The following is a 19,894-nucleotide window of genomic DNA, read 5'->3' as shown; positions in this document are numbered from 1 at the left end:
GGAGAATACCATCCAAGACATACCAAAACCTGACAGCCTCGTAGGGTAAGCAGCCGTTGTGAATGCCATTCTGTCTTACTCACTGATTATAGTTAGTTAGTTAGTTAACTAATCTTTCTTTGATGGTAAATCAAGATGATGGATCTTCATGTGCTTCAATCTCACAGACTCACATCCCGTGTTCCTTACAGGGCTATTTGTTTTGCATCCCGTCCGCTAACTTACCTGGTACTCTCCTTACTGTAGGTATCCACAGGGGCAACGGTCTACCTCAGTAAGATGAAACAGGGACGTTGACAGTGCAGTGAGTGCAGTGAGTGCGGGAAGTGCAGTGCATTGTAGTAACTATAGTATATTTCGCTGTAGTAGTTATACTCTTGTTCAAGGGGATGTACTCCGTACATCATGGATGTACTTCCAAAGCCAGCCAATGTGCAGTGAAGGCGGAGTGGATCTTCGGCAACCCGCACCGTAACCCAATCGAGTCAATCTGACGTGACGAGGTCACTTTCCAGTTTACTGCCTGACTCTACCGTCTGTCTCAGTCTCAGTCTCTCTCTCTCCTCTTCCTTTGCTACTACTACTACTACCACAGGACATCACTTCCAACAACTCCCCCAATACACCGTCATCCTCGAATCTATCCACTAAACCCATTCTCTCCTTTACCCTCCCCCTCCCCCTCCCCGAACTACCTCCGAACTCAGGGGTTTGTCTTTCACACCTTCACACTCTCCTCTCTTCTTCCCGGCCCCCCTCCATCCCTTTCCATGTGGTGTTTGCAATACCCGATCTAGCTCCTTTCGCGACAACCGGCTGTTCTCCAGCCCATCGATTTACTTGAAACAAAGTCGGATGCAGGATCATTGATTCTCTGCTGTAAAGGAAACGGGAAAATCAGACACTGCGAGGAATCCCTGCAAGGTAGTGTGTCCTCATGGCTCGCAAGTCCTCGGGGTCCGCTTCTAGCCCTCGTCTTCCTCCGCTCCAACCTGCCGTCAACCACACCGCCGACTTCGCCGCCGCCGACACCCCTTCGCTGTCGACGCCCTTCAAGCTCGACGAGGGTTACTCCGATGAGACGAAAACTCAGGTCGAGAAGAAGGACCTGGCGATTCCCGCGTCAGATGAGTGGATGACGCTCCAAGAGTGGGTTCTCACGCACAGCGAGGCGGAAAGAGCTGGTAAGTTTAGCAACGGACTCTTCCCGATTCCCCGACCCGCAGGATGTCTTACCACCGTACTGGGGCCGTGGCGATCACCTTCCCATACTAATCAATCGTGAATGTCGTGATGCAGAGCTGGCCTATAACCTTCTTCGCACCATGCGCGCATCCACCGTGACCTCCGTGATCGAGCGCCTGGCGCCGCGCCTGCACATGGATCCGGTGCTGAAACTCCCGCCCGAAATCACCTCCGAGATCTTCTCCTACCTCGACCCACAAACACTGCTGATGGCTTCCCTGGCCTCCCGTGCCTGGCGCAATCGCATTTCGGACTCGCGCCTGTGGAAAGACCTCTACATCAACGAAGGCTGGAGGGTGGATATGGACGCTGTCCGCACGTTTGAGCAGGAACACTCGGGACTTTCATCGCCACAGTTACGGAAATCCCGCTCGAGGCATACCGATCCGGATAGCGGGGAGCCGAAGCAGAAGAAGCGGGTACCACCTAGCTGGTTGAACTCACGGACAACCGGATCGCTCGGTCGGAAAACGAGGCCGGAAAACGGGCAAAGGCATGCTGCGCAGGAGGCAGATAGTGAAGGCGACCTTCCTATGGGAGATGCGTCTACCGAGAGGAGGACGTTGTTCTCTCCGGAAGAGCAGACGACAAGCCCGAGCAAACGGCGTGAATCTTACTCCGGATCGACTCAGCTCAAACTCGGTGGAAATGGATTGTCAGCAGCTACGCGCCGTCCCAATTCATCGCTTCTGATCCGGATGCCCAATGGCGCGGCCAAAGTCAACTGGCTCCACCTCTACAGGCTACGAAGAAAGCTGGAAGAAAACTGGGCCAAAGGCCGTTTCACAAACTTCCAACTACCACACCCGGCACACATGGAAGAGGCCCACCAGGAGTGCGTCTACGCGATCCAATTCACCGGCAAATGGTTGGTCAGTGGCAGTCGGGACAAAACCCTAAGAGTCTGGGATCTAGACACGAAGCGCCTGTGGCACCCACCTCTGCTGGGTCATACAAAGTCGGTCCTTTGCCTACAGTTCGATCCTCGTCCCTCGGAGGATATCATCATCTCGGGCAGCAGCGATAAAAGCGTCATCATCTGGCGATTCTCCACCGGCGAGAAGCTCCATGAGATCGCAGCTGCCCATGATGATTCCGTCTTGAATCTTCGCTTCGACGAGCGGTATATTGTAACCTGCTCCAAGGACACGCTCATCAAGGTCTGGAGCCGACACCAGCTCTCCCCAGCCGACAAGGACTACCCTAGCATGTTCTTCGGCACCGGCGTAACCTATCCGTCCTACATAATCGATACGGCGGAGATGCCCTCCCCGATGCTGGAAGCCGAACTCGCCAACGGCCACATCCGGAGCCTCGCCCCTTTCTCCCTCCTGATGACCATAGACGGCCACACCGCCGCCGTCAATGCCATCCAGCTCAACGAGGACGAGATCGTCTCCGCCTCGGGGGACCGGCTGATCAAGGTCTGGAACCTCCGCAACGGCGCCTGCAAGAAGACCGTCATCGGCCACGAGAAGGGCATCGCCTGCGTGCAGGTCGACAACCGCCGGATCATCAGCGGGAGCAACGACGACACCGTCCGGATCTTCGACCACGCCTCCGGCGCCGAAGTCGCCTGCCTCCACGGCCACGGCAATCTGGTCCGGACCGTCCAAGCCGGCTTCGGCGACCCGCCCGGCGCGGAGGAGACTCTCCGCCTCGAAGCCCTCGCCGTCGACAACGCTTTCCGCGACGCGCAGCGCTCGGGGGCCAACGTCGACCTCGGGCCCCGCGCCCTCCGCCGCGCCGGCTACACGCAGAACACCACCGGCTCCCGCGACCCCCGGGACATCAAGGCCCTGGGCGCGAAGATCCCCCCCGGCGGCGGCGGCAGCCGGTGGGCGCGCATCGTCTCCGGCTCCTACGACGAGTCCATCATCATCTGGAAGAAATGTAAGGAAGGCCGCTGGGTGGTCGGCCAGCGCCTGCGACAGGAGGACGCAGCTACCAGCGCCGCCTACGTGGTCTCCGACCCGGCCGCCCGCGCGGCTACCGCTCGATCGAACGCTTTCGCCCAGCAGCAACACCTCCAAACCCCTGGCGCAGCAGCAACACAGGGCCAACAAACCCCCACAACCCCAGCCCCAGCCCAAGCCTCAACCTCAGCATCCCAAGCACCCCAAGCAGGAGGAGGAGGACCCCTCCAAACCCTACAAGCCCTAACAGCCCGCCTAGCCGGCCAACCCCAGCAGCAACCGCAACCGCAACCGCAACCGCAACCAAACCCAACCCCCAGAGCCCAGCCTCAACAAACCCAGCCCCAGCCCCCCATGAACGGCATCATCAACCCAGCCCTCCACCAACCTCCCCATCTCCCAGCACAGCAACAACAACAACAAACCCACCCCCGCCCGCGCCACCACCCGCGCCACGACCGCGACGCAAGCGTCGTCCCCACCTCGCGCGTCTTCAAGCTCCAATTCGACGCCCACAAGATCATCTGCTCGAGTCAGGACCCGCGCATCGTCGGCTGGGACTTTGTCGGCGACGACGAGGAGCTGCGCGAGGCCTGCCGCTTCTTCATGTGTCTATGATTCCTTACCTTCTTCTTGTGAAAGGGCTGAATAGTCGATATGGTAGTCACTCTGCGTGTGGGTCTGTCAGGCCTTAAAGGGATGGGATGATTCGAAGAAGCAACGTACCGTACCTAGTTGGCGCTTTCCCAGACAAAAAAACAAACGAATCGCCGCGGTTGTTTGTCGTTCTGCTTACTTGCATATCATTGCTTGGGTCTGGGTCTGACTCTGACTCTGACTTGGCAAGTACAGTACATCTAGTACAGTACTATACCCTCCTCGCGCGCTAAGCTTCTTTTCTATCTCCTCAATTCTCCACCTCGCTATCTCATCGTATCTCACGATCCGGGGTGTTCGGTTCGAGAACAGTGGGAAGCGCGGTAGTTCTTCTCTATCTCTTCTCCATTCGGCATGTATCACTCATAGCGCGGTCGCTTATGTCCTTTTCTTTCTTTTCGTGTTTTTTTTTGTCGTGTTGAATCATCCATTCAAAGCATTCGCGGGGCATTATTGGAGCGATGGAGTTGGAGTTCTGATCTGGGGCTCGTTTATTTCATGACGTTAACCTCAATTACTTGGTTTGCATTACACATACTTCTTACTCCTTCCAACTTCTTTGTGGTTCTCCCAGACAACTATGACATGAGTTTAATGATAGCGGTTGGTGTTGCACCTTTTTAGGGATATGTACGTTCTTCACACACACACTTTCTCTGCATCACATTAAAACTAGCCTGAACAGCCATTTGAACTACACCACGGAGTAACTTCCACTCGCAGGGTGGACATAGCATGTAGCCTCCTCTGCGGATATCTGCCACGATCCCTGGAAAAAAGCAACTGCTATTGAGCATCCTACCCCCCGCAACACCCAGTCGACGATTATCAATCCAGAATCCGACCGATGGTGCCAACATTCCGCAAGGCATATTCGTGAACTGACTTCCATGCTTCGGAGAACCATTGTATCGTACGCGGAGCTGAATTTGGAGCTTCAGCTGCCTCGTCTTCTCGATCCGGCTCTACGGCGATTTCATTCGATGTATGGCTCCGGGCAGTCTCATATGTCTCACGCGAAGATGTACTGGAGTAGACGGCAGAGTCTGGATCATTTCCGGCACCCAAGCAACAGGAGAGACAGGAATGACCTATTGATAGCAACTTCAGCCACGAGCCAGACGGTTTGCAGGCTAGAACGCAAGGATCCGGTCGGGCGGACGTCGTGGGTGATTCTGTAGGGATAAGAGAGCATGCAACCGGCTCTTGTGGTGCTATCTCGCACGCCTGATCATTCACGGTGCTCAAAGGCTGTCTCGAAGGCGCAGGCCTGAATAGCTGAGATGCGCATGTATAGAACGACTCCACCCTGCTCGTTGTATAACCGGTATTCGCCGAGCCAGGCCTCTGCAGGCTGTCATGGGCAGGCAGGCGAGACACTGAAGAGAAGCGACCGCGGGCCGAGTGATGGCTCGCAACTGGGCCAACATATGCCGGGGTCATGCGCCAGGGAACTTCTCGCTGGGGACTGTTGCTCTGCTCTCTCTTAAGCTTCCTGTCTTGAGTGGGGCTGCTGAGATCGGGGGTGTTCTCCTCCAAGGCAGGCGAAAGCGCCCTCTGGTGGAAAGCATGATCCTCCATTCGCCTGACCACACCAACACCATGTCCGCTCTGCCGGTAAGGAAAGCGACCCTGCACCGCCGTACCATCCTCCGCTCGTGCCACAGTAGGTGCTTGCTGTTGCGGCTGAGGAGGGGTGGAAGAGGTGAAGCTGAATATCCTTCGGATCTTGTCTCCATACGACGCCGTTCTCGTGCGCCCGGAGGCACCACCACCATCATAGAATCTACTCGACGAGCCACTCGCTGCCTGCGGATTCTGACTATCACCCACTGTGGCCGAGCGAACCTGGAACTGGGAAGAATAGTTCACAGCTTCGGGGGTGCCGAAAGTCGGGAGGCCAGGCGGAGTGGGCGACCTTATGGGCGGTGGAAATGCAGGATACACAGGATTGGCGGGACAGTCCTGCTCAGGCCAGTAGGATGACTTGGAAGCCTTGTCCGTATCATTGAGGCTGGTGGTGGGTTTGCGAAGGTGCAGGACGTCGAAGAGGTTCGGTTTCAGCGACTCGTCCTGGGGCGCTGCGACGATTGCTCGGCCTTCGTTGACGGACAAGATGCGACTGTTGTTGGCAGTGTAAGGATGCCAGCCTGGAGACGAAGTTTCCTTTTCCCTAAGATATCGAGGTTGTCGGCACGGCTGTGGTTGTTGTTGTTGTTGCGGTTGACGTGAACGCCCCGTGTCCTGCCCCGTCGGAGGAGGAGGGAAGGTCGTTGTGTGGGCTACTAGCCTGCTATCTAGATCTCGGTGTATTTGCCTAACTGAGCCTTGTCGGTGCGAAACCTCATCCGAGCTCGAATATGCCCTGATAGCGTCGAAGATGTAACTCTCCTCACTAGGAATAGAGTCCGCGAATTCCAGGTGGGAGTAACGCGCCATGCTAACAGCAGCTGCTCGTCCGGATGAGAAGACCTCGTCGTTGCCAGGAAAATCACTTTGATGCCCCTGCCCTTGATCCTGGAGAACCATACTGCAAAGAAAGTATAGGAGGCATTCGTCTAATTAGGTCGGAGCAGAAGAAAGGAGCATGACGTCGAGAAGTTGATCGAAGCTGGAAATGATGCAAGTCTAATTAAGGCTGTCGCGCTTTCCGTGTATAAAAGGAAGGCGCGACAGGAGCAGAAGGAACAGAGGAAAGGTTGACAATCACAGTCAACTCATGTATGCTTAGGTATGTATGCAAGGCTCGCTGATAGACTCTAATCTATGTACACAGACAAATCAGGTACCGAGAAATGGCCGGGAAATCAGTACATCAAGATCGGGTGGGATATACAGGCAGAGATTAGGAGGGGGCCTAAATTATGTACGGGGAAAGGGATATTAACAACAAGCCTAGGAATCGGCTGGAAGCGATTGATCGGGCTTGAAGCAAAGAGAAATGAAACATAGGGAAGGATCGTGATCATGAGGCTGTGACGACAGGCTGACCCAGGGGAGGCTTGCCAGTCAAGGTCGCAATATCCTTGTTCAGATTTCGGATTTGAGCCTCCAGCCGACGGCGTTCGTCGTGTTCCGCCTATGTGCGGTGCTGTCAGCTAGAAATCACATGGAAGAGAGGATTGTGCCATTACATACCTTGCGTATCTTCAGGTTCTCGGACCGCGTGTCTCGCATCATCTTCTTGAATTCATTCTTGAGCACCATGGTGGAAGTGGTCTCATGGCCGTCGCGTCCGCTGCCCATCCAGTTGATTCGTTCTTCATTGAGCTGCGTCTCCAGTTGCTCACAACGGTCGCGCAGGGTATCAATGACTCCCTCGAACTGCTCGCGTTCTTTTTCGAACTCGATGCTGGCCTTGGTCATTACTTCGTAATCGTCCACCGTATCTCGGAGCTCTCTCTCCAGCAACTCCACCCGATGCTGGAGATCACCACCAGGCTTGCCCGCCTTGAGGGCTGCAAGCTCTTCGGCCAGCTCCAGGTTTCGCGTGTTCAGCTCGTCAAACTCCTTCTGGATGGCAGGATTCGCTGCGATGTCGGCCGCTCGCTGGGCTCGCGACCCATAGGCACCGTCCAGCTCCGCCTTGGCCATCGTCAGCTCGGTCTGGGCACGGACGACTTCACCCTCCATCTCTCTCAACTCAGCCTGCAGACGTGCGGTGTTGTTTTCTGCTTCAGCGCGCGCCACGGTCACTTCTGTGACGCGAGACTCCAGAGCTTCAACGTCGGCACGGAGCTGGCCTATAACCGTCTCTAGCCGTGCCACCTCGGTTTCGGCGTTGATGCGTGCATCTGTAGCCTCTTTCAGCTGAGATTCCACACTGGCGCGGAATTGACCCATGGATTCTTCCAACCGAGCAACCTCACTCTCGGCTCGTGCTCGGGCGTCGACGGCCTCCTTGACTTGGGCGTCTGCCTCGTTGCGGGTCTGCTGGAGCGTAGTTTGTAATTCCAAGATCTGCTGCTCGGCGTGCTGTTGGGCTTCCGTGGCCTCCGCTTGGTTGTTTGCCGTACTCTGAAGTTCATCAATAATCTCTTGAAGACGCGTGATTTCACCATCGGTCTTTGAGCGCAAGGTCGTCAACTCCTCCGTGTGAGTGTCGGCTTGTGATTGGAGCTGTTCCTGATGAGCTTCTGTAAGCGCTCTGCTCTTGGAATCGGCTTCCTCCCCATGTTGATCGAGCACTGCTTGTAACCGATTGGCTTCACTCTGATGCTGCTCAAGCGCCGCCTGTAACTGGGTAGCCTCGCTCTGATGTTGGTCAAGGGCCGCCTGCAACCGTGTTATTTCACTCTCCGCCGCGGAACGTGCTGTGATGAGCTCTTCCAGGCGAGCTTCATGGTGGGATTGGATTTCTCCAATGTGGGCTTCCAGACGAGCGACCTCACTCTCGGCTTGCGCACGGGCCTCATGAGCCTGAGTCTGAGCACCCTGTTCCCTCTTGAGATCTTCCAGGACCTTTTCCAGGCGTTCAACCTCGGCTTCGGCGCGCGCACGAGCTTCCTGCTCCGTGGTCAAAGCCTTCGATGTATCCTCCATGACGTGCTGCTCTTGATGGTCTGCCAGCTCTTTTTGCAGGGTTGTTACTTGTTTCATCGCGTCTTCCAGATCATCTCTCGTTCGTTGGCCCTCGTTCTCGGAGAATTCGAGGTCTTTCCGGACATGCGCCAGTTGTTGCATCAGGTCCGCGATGTGTGCATCTCTCTCCGCGTCGGACTTGGAGTTCAATTCGCGCTGCTGTTGGATTTGAGTGGTCAAGATGCTCTTCTGCTCGAAGAGCTTCTCAAGTCGGTCTTCCAGCCCACTGAGGCCAGCATGGAGGTAGGAGAAATGTTCCGTCTGGTCTGCGCTGGCAGAGTCGGGCGGCGGAGGTAGAGTCTGGGCGCCCGGCATGCCCGATTGCTGGACAATCTGATGTAGTCGCGCGTTGAGCTCGCCGAGCTGCTGCCCGGAGTCATCATCCAAAGACCGTGTCTGAAACTGGTTGCCTGCGGGATGCGCACTGAGACTTTCGAGGCCACTCTCAATATAGGCTACGTATGCTTCCATCGCTGCCGTCGGGGTAGCCCCTGGGGGCGGCTGCGGAACGGGCTCGAGCTCTCCAGCAGGATTGGACTGTAGGATCAAGTCATACACCCTCCCACTTAGATACTCCAACCGTTTCTCAGTATCCTGAACAGCCTCCAACCCAAGTCCATGCAGCCCCTGGCCGGCGGGCTCTTCCAGATGACCCGACGGCTTGTAGAAACTCCGATCATCAAACCCATCGATACTATCCCGGGTGTTGTGGCTAGACAGACTCTCCGGGGTGTGGGGCACATTATTCTTGAGGTTCTTCTTCAGACCCTTGTGCGTCATCTGCAGGATCCCAGCCGTGTGCTCCAGCAGCCGGCTATTGACCTGCTGCAAGCGGCGCTCCAGGTCCCAGATCTCCTGCGACAGCTCCTCGCACTTGCGGGTGCTCAGCGCCAGCTCTTCGTCCGTCTTGTCCATGGTGGTCTCATTGGGTCCGAGCAGGCTTCGTTGGGATCTCGGGGAGGAGGCTTCGGGGTCCTCCCGGCCGTTGAAGGAGGGGCTCTTGGGCGTGTACAGCCGGCTCAGCGACATGGCGGCATCGCGCAACTTCGTCTCCAACGCCAGTTTGCGTTTCGCGGCGTTCAAGCGACTGTTGACGAACTTTTGCTCCTTCTTCAGTCCCTCCACTTCCTCCAGCGACAGGATCTCGTAGTGGGTGCTGTCGCTCATGGCGGTCTCCGTGAGCAGGTACATGGCGACGGGGTCATGGGTGTGGAGTGCGGCGGAGTTCCGGGGAAGGTTCGTGTTCAGCTGCAGGGGCACGATGGAGAATAAGTATGCGATTATGTCCAAAGATTGATGGTTAGGGGTCTCACGAACCGGGTTGACTTGCGACTTGCCCAGTGGCTGCTGGGGTCCGGACGCATTGCGGTAGCCGTTCATCAGCACTCCGGTTGGGGGCGGTTGCGAAGCGCCGTAGGAGGCTGAGTGCCTGGGGTCGCCGTACGAGGACAGGCTAGACCTGACATCGAGGCCGTCGTTCATGGTGGTAATGTGTTACGAATCGAATGTCGAAGAATGTCGGGGAGAGGGACTTGAGGCAGCAGGTCGGGGTGTTTTAAATTGGAGACTCGCGGATCAACAGGCAAGGCCCATCGTCCGCAGTGGCAGCCGTGGACACCGTCCCCCCAAGGCAGAGAAGGGAGGGAGGGGTTCTCGTTTGAAGATTGAAAGAATGAAGGGAAAATAGATAACAGAAAATATCAAGGTAAGGGAGAGACAAACGCTCAATACGACTGAATTAATTGGTACAAGGAAGGGAGATGGAGGGGGGAGGAAGAGGGAGCGGAGGGGGAGAGAGAGAGAGAGAGAGAGAGAGAGGGACTCGAAGAAGGAATACTAAAAGATCAGCACCAGCCAACCGGAGCATACAAGAAAAGAACTAAAGCGATCACCACTCAGTGGGACTGCATCTGAGTTATTTAAACTACCCAAGCTGTGATCGGTCAGGAAGGTGCAGGTGCAGGTGCAGAGATGGATGGATGGCTCCGATGCGATCGCTCTTCTTCACAGTTGACGCCATCCATCCATCCATCCTCCTCGACAGCTCTCATTCCTTTGTCCCCCTTGGGGAATCCCTTCTTCACTTCCTCCATCCCATCCCATCCTCCAGGCTGCCATCCCAACTTTTTCCTCCAGCTGCAGCTGAGACCCCAGCCGCTGTCATGGCAGGAGTTTGACAGGCACCCGAAAAAAAAAAAGTGGAATGTCTGTCTGTCCATGAAGAACTCCTCTGAATTGGATTGGATTGGATTGGATTTTCTATTATTAACCCCCCCCCCGGAATTTCCCCTGAAACAACGGATTCCTCGGTTGAGCTCCACTGCCGCCATCCTTAATTCTCAACCACATGAACCACATGGTAGAAAGAAGTTCTTGGAAAAGGGTGATCGTGAAGAAAGACCGGAGGAGAATGACGCAGCTGCCGGCCGAAGATCTTCTCCTCGAGTCACTCACTCACTCACTCACTCACTCACTCAGCCTTTCGGGATTTTCGGGGGAAATATCGCGCGCAGATGATTGTGATACGTAAGTTACATATCACACTCGATGGGATGAACCGAGATTAGACTACAAGTTCAACATCCTTGGCAGTGCTGTCTGTGTATGCTCTGTTGATGTGCTGCTGGAAGAGACTCAACTCAATCAGTTCCAGTTCTTTGTCTGACTTACTTCGAGGTTCTTATATAACATGGTTCAACCCACCGAGGCTACCTGCCCAACTTCATTCGTCATAGCATCCATGATAGCAACCAGAACCACACTCTCAAAATTGAGATGGGAGAGGATGTAACATCCATCTCCAGATGTAACCACAATCAGCCTGACTTTCGGCTCAATTGAAACAGCCCAAACCCCCCAGAGCCGGTTGATCTGCTTCAACCTGTCTGGATTGCGCCCGCAAAGGCCGCGCAAATCACAAGCAGCCGAGCATGCGATTTAATATAAAGTAACCGCGGGGAATCAACCACTGCACCACTGCACCACTGCACCAACCAGCCTATCAGCCATTTATCTTTGCTGGGTTTCCCCTCCCCCGGATATCTCTCTTCCCCTCATTTTCACTTCCTCATTCCATTCGGTTCTGGTGTCCACATAAGATCATGGCCACGAGGAATGTTGAATCGGGGACGAATGCGCTCCCTCCATCGGGACCGGTCTACAAGGTCTACAAGCGACGATTTTGGGGTTTGATCCAGCTGGTGCTGTTGAACATCGTTGTTAGTTGGGATGTAAGTTGCAAGTGCGTAAATGTAAAGCAAAAATAAAAACCCACGCTCTAACATCACGCGACAGTGGTTGACCTTCTCTTCGATCTCGACCACCGCCGCCGAGCATTTCAAGGTCTCGGAGAGCGCCATCAACTGGATGAGCACCGGCTATCTCTTTGCCTTCTGCGCCGCCAGCCCGTAGGTTCACTTCTCATAGTTCATCACCCAAATAGCATGGGCACCAAACAGCACGCACCTAACTCGGGACTCTCCCATCCAGCGTCGTCATCTTTACCCTCAACAAAGGCGGCCCCAAGCCCGCTATCATCATCACCTCCTCTCTGCTGCTGGCCGGCAATTGGATCCGATATGCCGGCACGCGAGCTCGGGGCGGGATATTCGGGGTGGCCATGTTCGGCCAGATCCTGATCGGCCTGGCGCAGCCATTCTGTCTCAGTGCACCGACCCGGTACAGCGACCTCTGGTTCTCCGATCAGGGGCGCACGAGCGCGACGGCCGTGGCGACGCTCGCCAACCCCCTCGGCGCAGCTCTGGGGCAACTCATCGACTCGTTCTGGGCCACCGAGCCCGACGACGTCCCCAACATGGTGCTGTACATCTCGATCATTGTGAGCTTTCCACCCTCTGTCCACCCACCGCGTGACCAACACTCACCTCCACAAACAACAGGCGACAATCGCATCACTCCCATCCTTCATCCTGCCCTCCGCACCACCGACCCCGCCCAGCGCCTCCTCCGCCAGCCACCAGAACACCAACACAAGCGAACCGACCCCACTCCTCCCAACCGTCACGCAACTCCTGCGCACCCTCGAATTCTACCTCATCCTGATCCCCTTCTCCATCTACGTAGGCTTCTTCAACAGCGTCTCCTCGCTGCTGAACCAGATCCTCAGCCCCTACGGGGCCAGCGAGACCGAAGCCGGGATCGCGGGGGGCATCCTGATCGTCGTGGGGCTGCTGGTCTCGGCGCTCATCGCCCCGATCACGGACCGGTACAAGCACTACCTGGCCACGATCCGCATCCTGGTCCCCATCGTCGCCGCCTCGTACATCGGGCTGATCTTCGCCCCGGCCAGCCGCGCGGGCATCGGCCCCACGTACGCCGTGTGCGCCCTGTTGGGTGCTTCCTCCTTCGGCCTGCTGCCCGTCGTGCTCGAGTTCCTCGTCGAGATCACCTACCCGTTCTCCCCGGAGGTCGGGAGCACCCTCTGCTGGACGGGCGGGCAGCTCCTGGGCGCCGTCTTCATCCTCGTGCAGGACGCCCTCAAGGCCGGGCAGCACGCCTCCCCGCCGGAGAATATGCGGAACGCGCTCATCTTCTCCGCCGTCGTGGCGGCCGTGGCGGCCCCGCTGCCGCTGTGCATCGGGCTGTTTGGCCGCGACGTGCGACGCAGGCGCTTGGACGTGGATCGCGGGGTGGATCTGGGGGAGGTCGTCGGGGACGATGATGAGACCATTGACAACGACGCGGACGCGGACGCGGACGCGATCCGTCGCGGGGATACAGCCGGCAGTGCCGGCGAGAAAGGGAAGTCCAGATTCAAGTGGTCGGTCTCCTCAAGACAATAGTGTGTTGCAGGAACAGCGGTTGTAGTAGGGGGGTGCGTATGTGTTTTGCTCGCATGGCTGGGCACAGGCCCTGTCCCTTACACAAATCGGTCGCCATGTTCCGACAAATGCTGGTGATTATTCACACCCACTGAATCTGCAGCCTGGAGTTTGCAGATAGACCGCGAGGAGGTGAACTACGACCCATGATGAATATATGATTGATACCCGACATTGAATGCGAACCCTGGTATATGGATGTCCCTGTCAGTGTATAGTGCTATTTCAGTCTGCGAGCCTGCGATGCTATGCATTTCAATGCCCCAGGGCTTAGAACCTACATTCCAAGAAATAGACCAGACCAGTAGACACCCAGCAAATAACACCCTGACAACGCTAGAGCAGGTCCTTCAAAAATCTAGCGGCCCTGGCTCAGCCGGCCATGGTTCTCCCAAGTTCCCTTCTGACTTGGTGGGCGTGCACGGAGCAAAAGCGCCCGCTCTTCGTCCGGCGTGGGCAGAGCTGATATTCGATCTCGACTGGGCGGATGCTGACTTGGATGGCTTGAAAGTGCATTGCGGTGAAAAGAGATAAGGCTTCGGGCTGCCAAGGAAGTTATCAGCGGTAATGACTGCGGCGTTGAGCGGCGAAGAGACAGGGCGCAATGTCAGCGGAGGTGGATGGACAACACAGCAAGAGGTAGACCGAAGAAACACGTCCTGCCCCTGCGGGGCATCATATACACAAACCCAATCTAGAAAGCACAATTCACATTCATCTAAAAACAAAAGAGACCAAGTAAATAGTAAAAGCACAGTTCAAACAGGCAGAGACCAGCTATCTGTACATACACAGTAAAAGGGATTCTTGATCCAAATCCCTTTTTCCCTTCCTCCCCAGCTCACAATAAGACGAAAAGAACAGGAAAAGAGGTAGGTTTCTCCCCCTTCTATTCGTGTTCATCTATCCATGTAGCAGATGAAAAAAACAACAAGTATCTCCAAACCCTGTCGTTTCAGTGGCAGGGTTGACAGACACATTTTTTTCCTTCACCCTGGAACAACAAAAATCAAAGCCATCATACAACACTCTGAACCTGAAACGGAGACGGTTGTCTTTCTCGGGTACGCGATCGGTCTCCCCTATTTCGTCCCCGCGCGAGGGTTTCATTCCGTCGTTGTTATACAATCGAGACTGAGCTTAGCGGTGGTCATGACAATTTTCGAAAAGACACATCGCGCGGCGGAGGGAAAAGAGGGGCTAATCGTTGCGTGCGCAAGGCGTAGCCCGTTTAGGCGAGCTGCTTCCAGAGCTTGGGGGCGGCGCACTGGGTAGCGCAGTGCGTGAGGTGGAAGACTGTTGGTTGGAAGAGAGAAAAAGATGATTAGTCACACGCGGACATCCAGCGGCCATCTGGGGGTGCCTTCGGGAACAGGAAAGACAGATAGACGTACACTCCTCAACGCAGTCCTCCTTGGGACCCTTGTAGTCCTCATCCTCCTCCTGCTTGGTTACGCGCTCGATGCACTCATCGAAGTGGTGCTTGTAGGGGGCGCACTGGGCGGACTTGGCGCACTCTGCAGTTTGGGGTCATAAAGGTCAGCAAAACTGTCCAATTGAGTCTGAGACAAGCATGGAGTTGCGCGAGTTCGATACAGCGCCAATGACGCTGAATCAGCGGATGTTGTGCTGGTCGATTCCCGTCAGGAAGACTGGCGGACGGCAGGAATTGTGTGGTTGTCTGATATGTCAAGGACAAGCCGTTGCCGCGGCGGAATTCCAGACTTGATCCAACATCGAGCTTCAACGCAAACAAAATGCCATCAAGAAGTCGATCCAAGGATAATTAAACTCACCCTCCTCGAGCTTGGGCTTGATGTCCTCGGGCTCCTCCTCCTCTTCCTCCTCTTCTTCTTCCTCCTCTTCCTCCTCTTGGGGCTCCTCCTCGGAAGACTCCTCGGCGGGGGTCTCCTCGGCGGACTCCTCGGTGGACTCTTCGCTGGAAGCGGCAGCCTCCTCAGCGGGCTTCTCCTCGGAAGACTCAGCCTCCTGGCTGCTGGTCTCCTCGACGGACTCGGCGGGAGCCTCAGCCTGAGCCTCGGGGAAGCTGAAGGAGGAGATGACGTCGGAGAAGAAGTCGGCGAGACCCATTGTGTTCGTGTGGGGAGGGAGGAAACTGGTCAATTGATGACTACCGGGGAGAGCCTAGGGTTGGCGAAGGTGTGGGGGTGGTGGTGGTGGTGGTGGTGCGGTGGGCAGCAACGAGCGAGTTTGGATGAGGTTGGCGGTTTTGAGCTTTGGCACTTCCTTTGCCGTCTGGGAAAATCGGAACGCCCCGGCCGCCGGCGAAAGGCCAATTATCGCACCCATGATTGGCCGATTCTTGTCGGAAGGGAGATGACTAATTGCTGAACTACAGAATGGAATTACCCATACTCATAATGCCAGAAGATAGTATACAAGCCATCTGGAATTGATTGTTCCCTTTTCTCTTCTTTTCTCATACGCAACGACTGTAAGCCTTCATCAACTGGCCCGGCGCAGTCTTGCCTCCAATTCATCCGCCACGCTTTGCTGCTGGACCGTCTCATAGTCCGGCGGTGGTTCCACCATGGAATCCGTCTCTGCTGCATGAGGCTGACTCTGTGGACTCATGCATTGGTCCTGGCTGGCTTGGCCTCCCCCAGCATCATTGTTAGAAGGGCCAGAATAAGCTGGCAGCTCGTCCAAATGAATCGTGGAGAGGTCAACGTTTCTGGCTCCGCGACTGCTTGCTTGCGAGTTCTCGACCGCCTGCTGTAGACGCTCCTTGATTCGTTCGAAATGATTATGGAAGTCGAATGCGCCTCCTTCTTTAAAAGTCACTTTGACCTGTACTGCAGGCAAGGATGGAGGGATCCCGCCTCCCGACACGGGCTGGACCAGGGCGATCCAGGCATTTGGCCCAAAGAACGGAGCAGTGACGTGGGTATCATGAACATTTAGCAGCGGCGCAGAGAACGACTGAAATGTCTGCGATTTCTGTGTCGGGATATAGACAACCTGCCCAACTTATGTCAACCAGGAATCCCAGACCAGACCCCTGCAGGGTATGTGAGGAGATGGTAATACCCGTTGGTTTGTCAAAAAGATTTGACCAGCACTGCTTTGGATGGAAAATGAGTTTTTGCCTCCAGATGAGCTCAGCGGCTGTAACGCGAGGCTGGTGCGCGGTGGAGATGTATAGATCAGCTGCTCATGCGGTAGGCGGACAAAGCCATCCTGGTCATGGAGCATCACCCAGCTGTGCAATCACAAGTCAGACTAAGAACATCATAGCACAAGGTTTAACGATGAATGCAGTAGCATCGATGGTAGAGCAGAGGCAACCGGTGTCAGGCCAAGGCTAGCGATCCTTCATATGTTGATGGCGTAGAGAAAGCCCAAGAGGATGTTCCCCGGGACAAATAATTATAAGCAAGCGGAGAATGAGGAAGTCATATACATACTTGATCGACATAATGGGCCTAGCTATTGAGGCTGGATGTATGGTTTGATCTTGCAGATTATGGTGTTGTCTGGATGTACGGAGAAGTGACGGTAGTAACTTGCGTAGTTGGAATAACTGAGAGAAAGGACTGAGGATGTGAAGCCAGCTCCAGGGCAACCCAGGCTGAAACAACCGACAGACGGGAAGCCACAGGGGCAGGCTGTTGATCCTGAGGTCGCGAGTTCGAGATCGGTGAACAGATGAATTAGGATGTATGGTTGGTGATCCCCTGGCTGTTATGCAATAATCTGTAGGTTGGTGGTAGTATATCAGATCCGAGTTCTAGAAGTCCGATCGAATAGAATAGGATAAACTGCGGACAGGGACCGGACCGGATCAAACAGCCACCAATAAAGATAGGTGAACAGTGAGCCTAGATGAACCAGTGAATATGACGAGAAGGTCCCTGTGCTTTTCAGATGCTTGGGGAGTCACTTTGAGTACAGTTCGGATTGATAGTAGTGATTGATGATTAGGATAAGTGGAAGTGCAGTTAAATGGCACGGTGGGAATTGTTCATGTAATACTACTGGGTCCGCGGGGCGGCCGTCAGGCGGGGAACCTCCCAATCTCCCAATCTCGCAGAGTCATCTGAATACTAATACTCTTTCCAGATTGTATGAGTAGTGGATTTTCTTCTCTACAGTTGCCTTGTCCTACTCACTGCATCAACATATCCCTCACTTGGCCAAGGTTGCCTTTGAGCTGCACCTAGCAATCTAGTCACATCCAGACCACTTCTGAGCCTATGAATTCTGCAGAGAATGTTCGATGCTATAGTTAGTGTCTGGTTGATCCTCTAGAACTTCTTCGCGGAACTGCATACTACTGTACATATTGTACTAGACACTAAAATTAAACATGCTATGATACATGCACTATTCTACATTCAATGCCCACCTACCTACCTACCTACCTACCGCAAGGATTTCAGAAAGGCATTCCTTCTGCCGGCAAGTGTCTCTAGTGAAGCTTAGAAGAAGCAGCCACCCACATCACTCCCTACTTAGTGGCACACAATTTGGGTTGAGGAACAACTGAAGTATTAAGCTGATCTTTATTCATACCTTTCTTCTTATTCTGACAACATGCTCGCGGGGGGTGGACGGCCTTGTCTACCCACCGCGGGGGGCCGAAAAGGCAAGAGGGAAAGTGGAAAGTGGAAAGAAGGGTGATTTACACGTGGAGAAAGCCGTCGGATCCTCCAGTTTTGTTGCCCAGTGCCGACCCACACACAGTTTAACTTACAGGTTACGTTTCCGGTTTCCCCTTCGGTGTTTCTCCCTTGGCTCATTTATCTTCGCCTCGGTCGGTCAGCCTTATTCCAATTGCTTGGTTCCCCCAGATTCCTCCTGCCTGGCTTGACTTCGACATTGACTTCATCATTATTTCTTTTCCAATTGAGTGTGTTGCGTGGCCTGGTGACCGCCTGCCTGCCTTTGCCACCAGAAATTTCCCACCTTAAAACAGAAACAGTGTAGCCTGACGGGCACGGTCCTATCGGTCAAGGACCACATTGCGATACTTTCTTCTACCTCATATTTGAACTCTATTGCGGACTGGCAGTTTCTCCAGACTTTCTACCGTTGATTCCGAACCTGATTCTCTGTGTACCATACCTCAATTGTGGTAACTTGGACCAAACGCCGCAAGTACCGACTCGGCCATCCCCTTTCTCCGTCCGTGTCGCGAACTCGAAATCCCGAGGCCGCTCTTCCTTCGTCGTACCATTTTTGTGTGCTGCCAAACGAGAAACAAGAAAGAAATGTCGACCTCGATACACCTGTCGCGATTCAGGAAATGGCTTCTGGCCTCTCCACCAATGGAGTTTGTCATTGCGCAACTCCGGGAGTTGTTGGTTGGGGCAATCAAGCAGGGTCCAGTTCCACAGCATATCGCGTTTGTCATGGACGGGAACCGGAGATTTGCGCGGTCACATGGCATCGAGACCGTGGAGGGGCACAATATGGGCTTCGAGGCCCTGGCAAGAGTGAGTCGTTGCTCCAGAGTCGTCACGTTCTTCATTCATGCTACTGAGCTCTCGCTGACTTTTTTTTCTGTTTGGCTTTGTAGATCCTCGAAGTATGCTACAAGAGCGGAGTCAAGGTAGTTACGATTTATGCCTTCAGTATCGAGAACTTCAAGCGGTCGAAGTTCGAGGTGGACGCCTTGATGGAGATGGCGCGGGTCAAGCTGTCCCAGATGGCCCAGCACGGAGAGATATTGGATCGGTATGGTGCCAAAGTGCGGGTACTGGGCCGACTGGACATGCTGAAGCCCGATGTCCTCGCTGCCGTCAACCGGGCAGTCGACATGACGAGCGGGAACGGCGAGCGCATCCTCAATATCTGCTTTCCGTACACCTCGCGCGACGAGATCACGGGAGCCATCCGGGATACTGTATCGGAGTACAGCCAGCCGCTGCCGGCGAACCGCCCGTCGAATGCCAGCCAGCGTACGCCCTTCTCCGAGACACACATCACGCAGAATATCCGCGCCCGGGCGCAGCACACGAAAGCGGACGATCTTCCCAGTGACGTTGAGACCGCGTCGGAATCGTCTAACGAGGACGGTGCCCCTGCAAACAACCTTCCGAACCAGGTCTACGAGTCCGGGTCTTCGTTTTCGTCCTCCTCCACCCTGCATCTGGGCGGGCAGACGGACGCGGCCAACGGAAGGGAGAACTCGCCCCGGAAGGAGAAAGCCGTGTACATGTCCCCCGAGACGATTACCCGGCAGACATTAACCGAGCACATGTTCACGGGCGACAATCCTCCCTTGGATCTACTGGTCCGCACGTCGGGCGTGGAGCGGCTCAGCGACTTCATGCTCTGGCAATGCGACGAGGAGACGGAGATCGTCTTCCTCGACGTGCTGTGGCCGGATTTCGACCTGTGGCATTTCCTGCCGGTGTTACTAGGCTGGCAGCGTCGGATTTCCAAGGCGAAGAAGAACCCGGACGCGGAAGGCGACTTCGACGGGGAGAGCTATGAGCCCACCGAAGAAAGCAATGGTAAGAAGGTCAAGGGCTTGTAGTCGGAATTGCGATTTGCACATATATCATCGAGAACACCCCCAGGAGTTAGGAGTTGCTTTTTTGACGCAGCAATTGGAAGTGATATTCCCCTTTGTTTCATCCCCATCGTTTGGTACTCGTTTATAGCGCAGCAGAGGTAGAAAAGTGA

General features: G+C 55.1%; 7 protein-coding genes across 7 annotated transcripts; 3 read left to right on the top strand and 4 right to left on the bottom strand.

Moving 5' to 3' along the window:
- Nucleotides 1-937: 937 nt before the first annotated feature.
- BO72DRAFT_491254 (F-box and WD domain protein) lies at nucleotides 938-3,779 on the top strand (the record flags this gene model as incomplete). The annotated part of the gene is made up of 2 exons (XM_040948176.1): nucleotides 938-1,184; nucleotides 1,300-3,779. 2 exons carry the CDS (start codon nucleotides 938-940, stop codon nucleotides 3,777-3,779), a joined length of 2,727 nt encoding a protein of 908 aa, XP_040806777.1.
- Nucleotides 3,780-4,646: 867 nt separating this feature from the next.
- BO72DRAFT_523553 (uncharacterized protein) lies at nucleotides 4,647-6,347 on the bottom strand (the record flags this gene model as incomplete). Its single annotated transcript, XM_040949787.1, has 1 exon — nucleotides 4,647-6,347. One exon carries the CDS (start codon nucleotides 6,345-6,347, stop codon nucleotides 4,647-4,649), a length of 1,701 nt encoding a protein of 566 aa, XP_040806776.1.
- Nucleotides 6,348-6,783: 436 nt separating this feature from the next.
- On the bottom strand, nucleotides 6,784-9,881 carry BO72DRAFT_366673 (involucrin repeat protein; the record flags this gene model as incomplete). Its single annotated transcript, XM_040940800.1, has 4 exons — nucleotides 6,784-6,897; nucleotides 6,957-8,028; nucleotides 8,101-9,647; nucleotides 9,717-9,881. 4 exons carry the CDS (start codon nucleotides 9,879-9,881, stop codon nucleotides 6,784-6,786), a joined length of 2,898 nt encoding a protein of 965 aa, XP_040806775.1.
- A 1,186-nt stretch (nucleotides 9,882-11,067) lies between these two features.
- On the top strand, nucleotides 11,068-13,414 carry BO72DRAFT_419067 (putative cell surface receptor/MFS transporter (FLVCR)). The gene is made up of 4 exons (XM_040942652.1): nucleotides 11,068-11,629; nucleotides 11,694-11,806; nucleotides 11,889-12,237; nucleotides 12,299-13,414. Exons 1-4 carry the CDS (start codon nucleotides 11,501-11,503, stop codon nucleotides 13,199-13,201), a joined length of 1,494 nt encoding a protein of 497 aa, XP_040806774.1. The 5' UTR covers nucleotides 11,068-11,500; the 3' UTR covers nucleotides 13,202-13,414.
- A 653-nt stretch (nucleotides 13,415-14,067) lies between these two features.
- On the bottom strand, nucleotides 14,068-15,406 carry BO72DRAFT_443631 (cytochrome b-c1 complex subunit 6 family protein). The gene is made up of 3 exons (XM_040943618.1): nucleotides 15,037-15,406; nucleotides 14,635-14,757; nucleotides 14,068-14,536 (listed from the first exon to the last, which is right to left on the bottom strand). The coding sequence occupies exons 1-3, from the start codon at nucleotides 15,329-15,331 to the stop codon at nucleotides 14,472-14,474; spliced, it is 483 nt and encodes a 160-aa protein (XP_040806773.1). The 5' UTR covers nucleotides 15,332-15,406; the 3' UTR covers nucleotides 14,068-14,471.
- Nucleotides 15,407-15,609: 203 nt separating this feature from the next.
- On the bottom strand, nucleotides 15,610-16,909 carry BO72DRAFT_9638 (uncharacterized protein). Its single transcript, XM_040950835.1, has 3 exons — nucleotides 16,669-16,909; nucleotides 16,292-16,463; nucleotides 15,610-16,222 (listed from the first exon to the last, which is right to left on the bottom strand). Exons 1-3 carry the CDS (start codon nucleotides 16,677-16,679, stop codon nucleotides 15,707-15,709), a joined length of 699 nt encoding a protein of 232 aa, XP_040806772.1. The 5' UTR covers nucleotides 16,680-16,909; the 3' UTR covers nucleotides 15,610-15,706.
- A 1,330-nt stretch (nucleotides 16,910-18,239) lies between these two features.
- On the top strand, nucleotides 18,240-19,757 carry BO72DRAFT_9584 (undecaprenyl diphosphate synthase family protein). The gene is made up of 2 exons (XM_040950827.1): nucleotides 18,240-18,699; nucleotides 18,783-19,757. Exons 1-2 carry the CDS (start codon nucleotides 18,475-18,477, stop codon nucleotides 19,743-19,745), a joined length of 1,188 nt encoding a protein of 395 aa, XP_040806771.1. The 5' UTR covers nucleotides 18,240-18,474; the 3' UTR covers nucleotides 19,746-19,757.
- Nucleotides 19,758-19,894: the final 137 nt, after the last annotated feature.

The sequence above is a fragment of the Aspergillus fijiensis genome (genome assembly GCF_003184825.1).
Source record: "Aspergillus fijiensis CBS 313.89 unplaced genomic scaffold BO72scaffold_1, whole genome shotgun sequence".
Lineage (NCBI taxonomy): Eukaryota > Fungi > Ascomycota > Eurotiomycetes > Eurotiales > Aspergillaceae > Aspergillus > Aspergillus fijiensis.
The sequence above is the reverse complement of the archived record's forward strand: the minus strand, read 5'-3'. Positions and strand labels throughout refer to the sequence as shown.

Excerpts from the sequence above, each read along its gene's own strand:
- BO72DRAFT_419067 (XM_040942652.1), top strand. The coding sequence starts at position 11,501 with ATGGCCACGAGGAATGTTGAATCGGGGACGAATGCGCTCCCTCCATCG. Across the intron at positions 11,807-11,888 it reads GCCTTCTGCGCCGCCAGCCC|CGTCGTCATCTTTACCCTCA; the intron begins GTAGGTTCACTT and ends TCTCCCATCCAG. Across the intron at positions 12,238-12,298 it reads TGCTGTACATCTCGATCATT|GCGACAATCGCATCACTCCC; the intron begins GTGAGCTTTCCA and ends CACAAACAACAG.
- BO72DRAFT_443631 (XM_040943618.1), bottom strand. The coding sequence starts at position 15,331 with ATGGGTCTCGCCGACTTCTTCTCCGACGTCATCTCCTCCTTCAGCTTC. Across the intron at positions 14,758-15,036 it reads CAAGCCCAAGCTCGAGGAGG|AGTGCGCCAAGTCCGCCCAG; the intron begins GTGAGTTTAATT and ends CCCAAACTGCAG. Across the intron at positions 14,537-14,634 it reads GGAGGACTGCGTTGAGGAGT|TCTTCCACCTCACGCACTGC; the intron begins GTACGTCTATCT and ends TCCAACCAACAG.
- BO72DRAFT_9638 (XM_040950835.1), bottom strand. Across the intron at positions 16,223-16,291 it reads TCTTTTTGACAAACCAACGG|GTTGTCTATATCCCGACACA; the intron begins GTATTACCATCT and ends TAAGTTGGGCAG.
- BO72DRAFT_9584 (XM_040950827.1), top strand. The coding sequence starts at position 18,475 with ATGTCGACCTCGATACACCTGTCGCGATTCAGGAAATGGCTTCTGGCC. Across the intron at positions 18,700-18,782 it reads GCTTCGAGGCCCTGGCAAGA|ATCCTCGAAGTATGCTACAA; the intron begins GTGAGTCGTTGC and ends TTGGCTTTGTAG.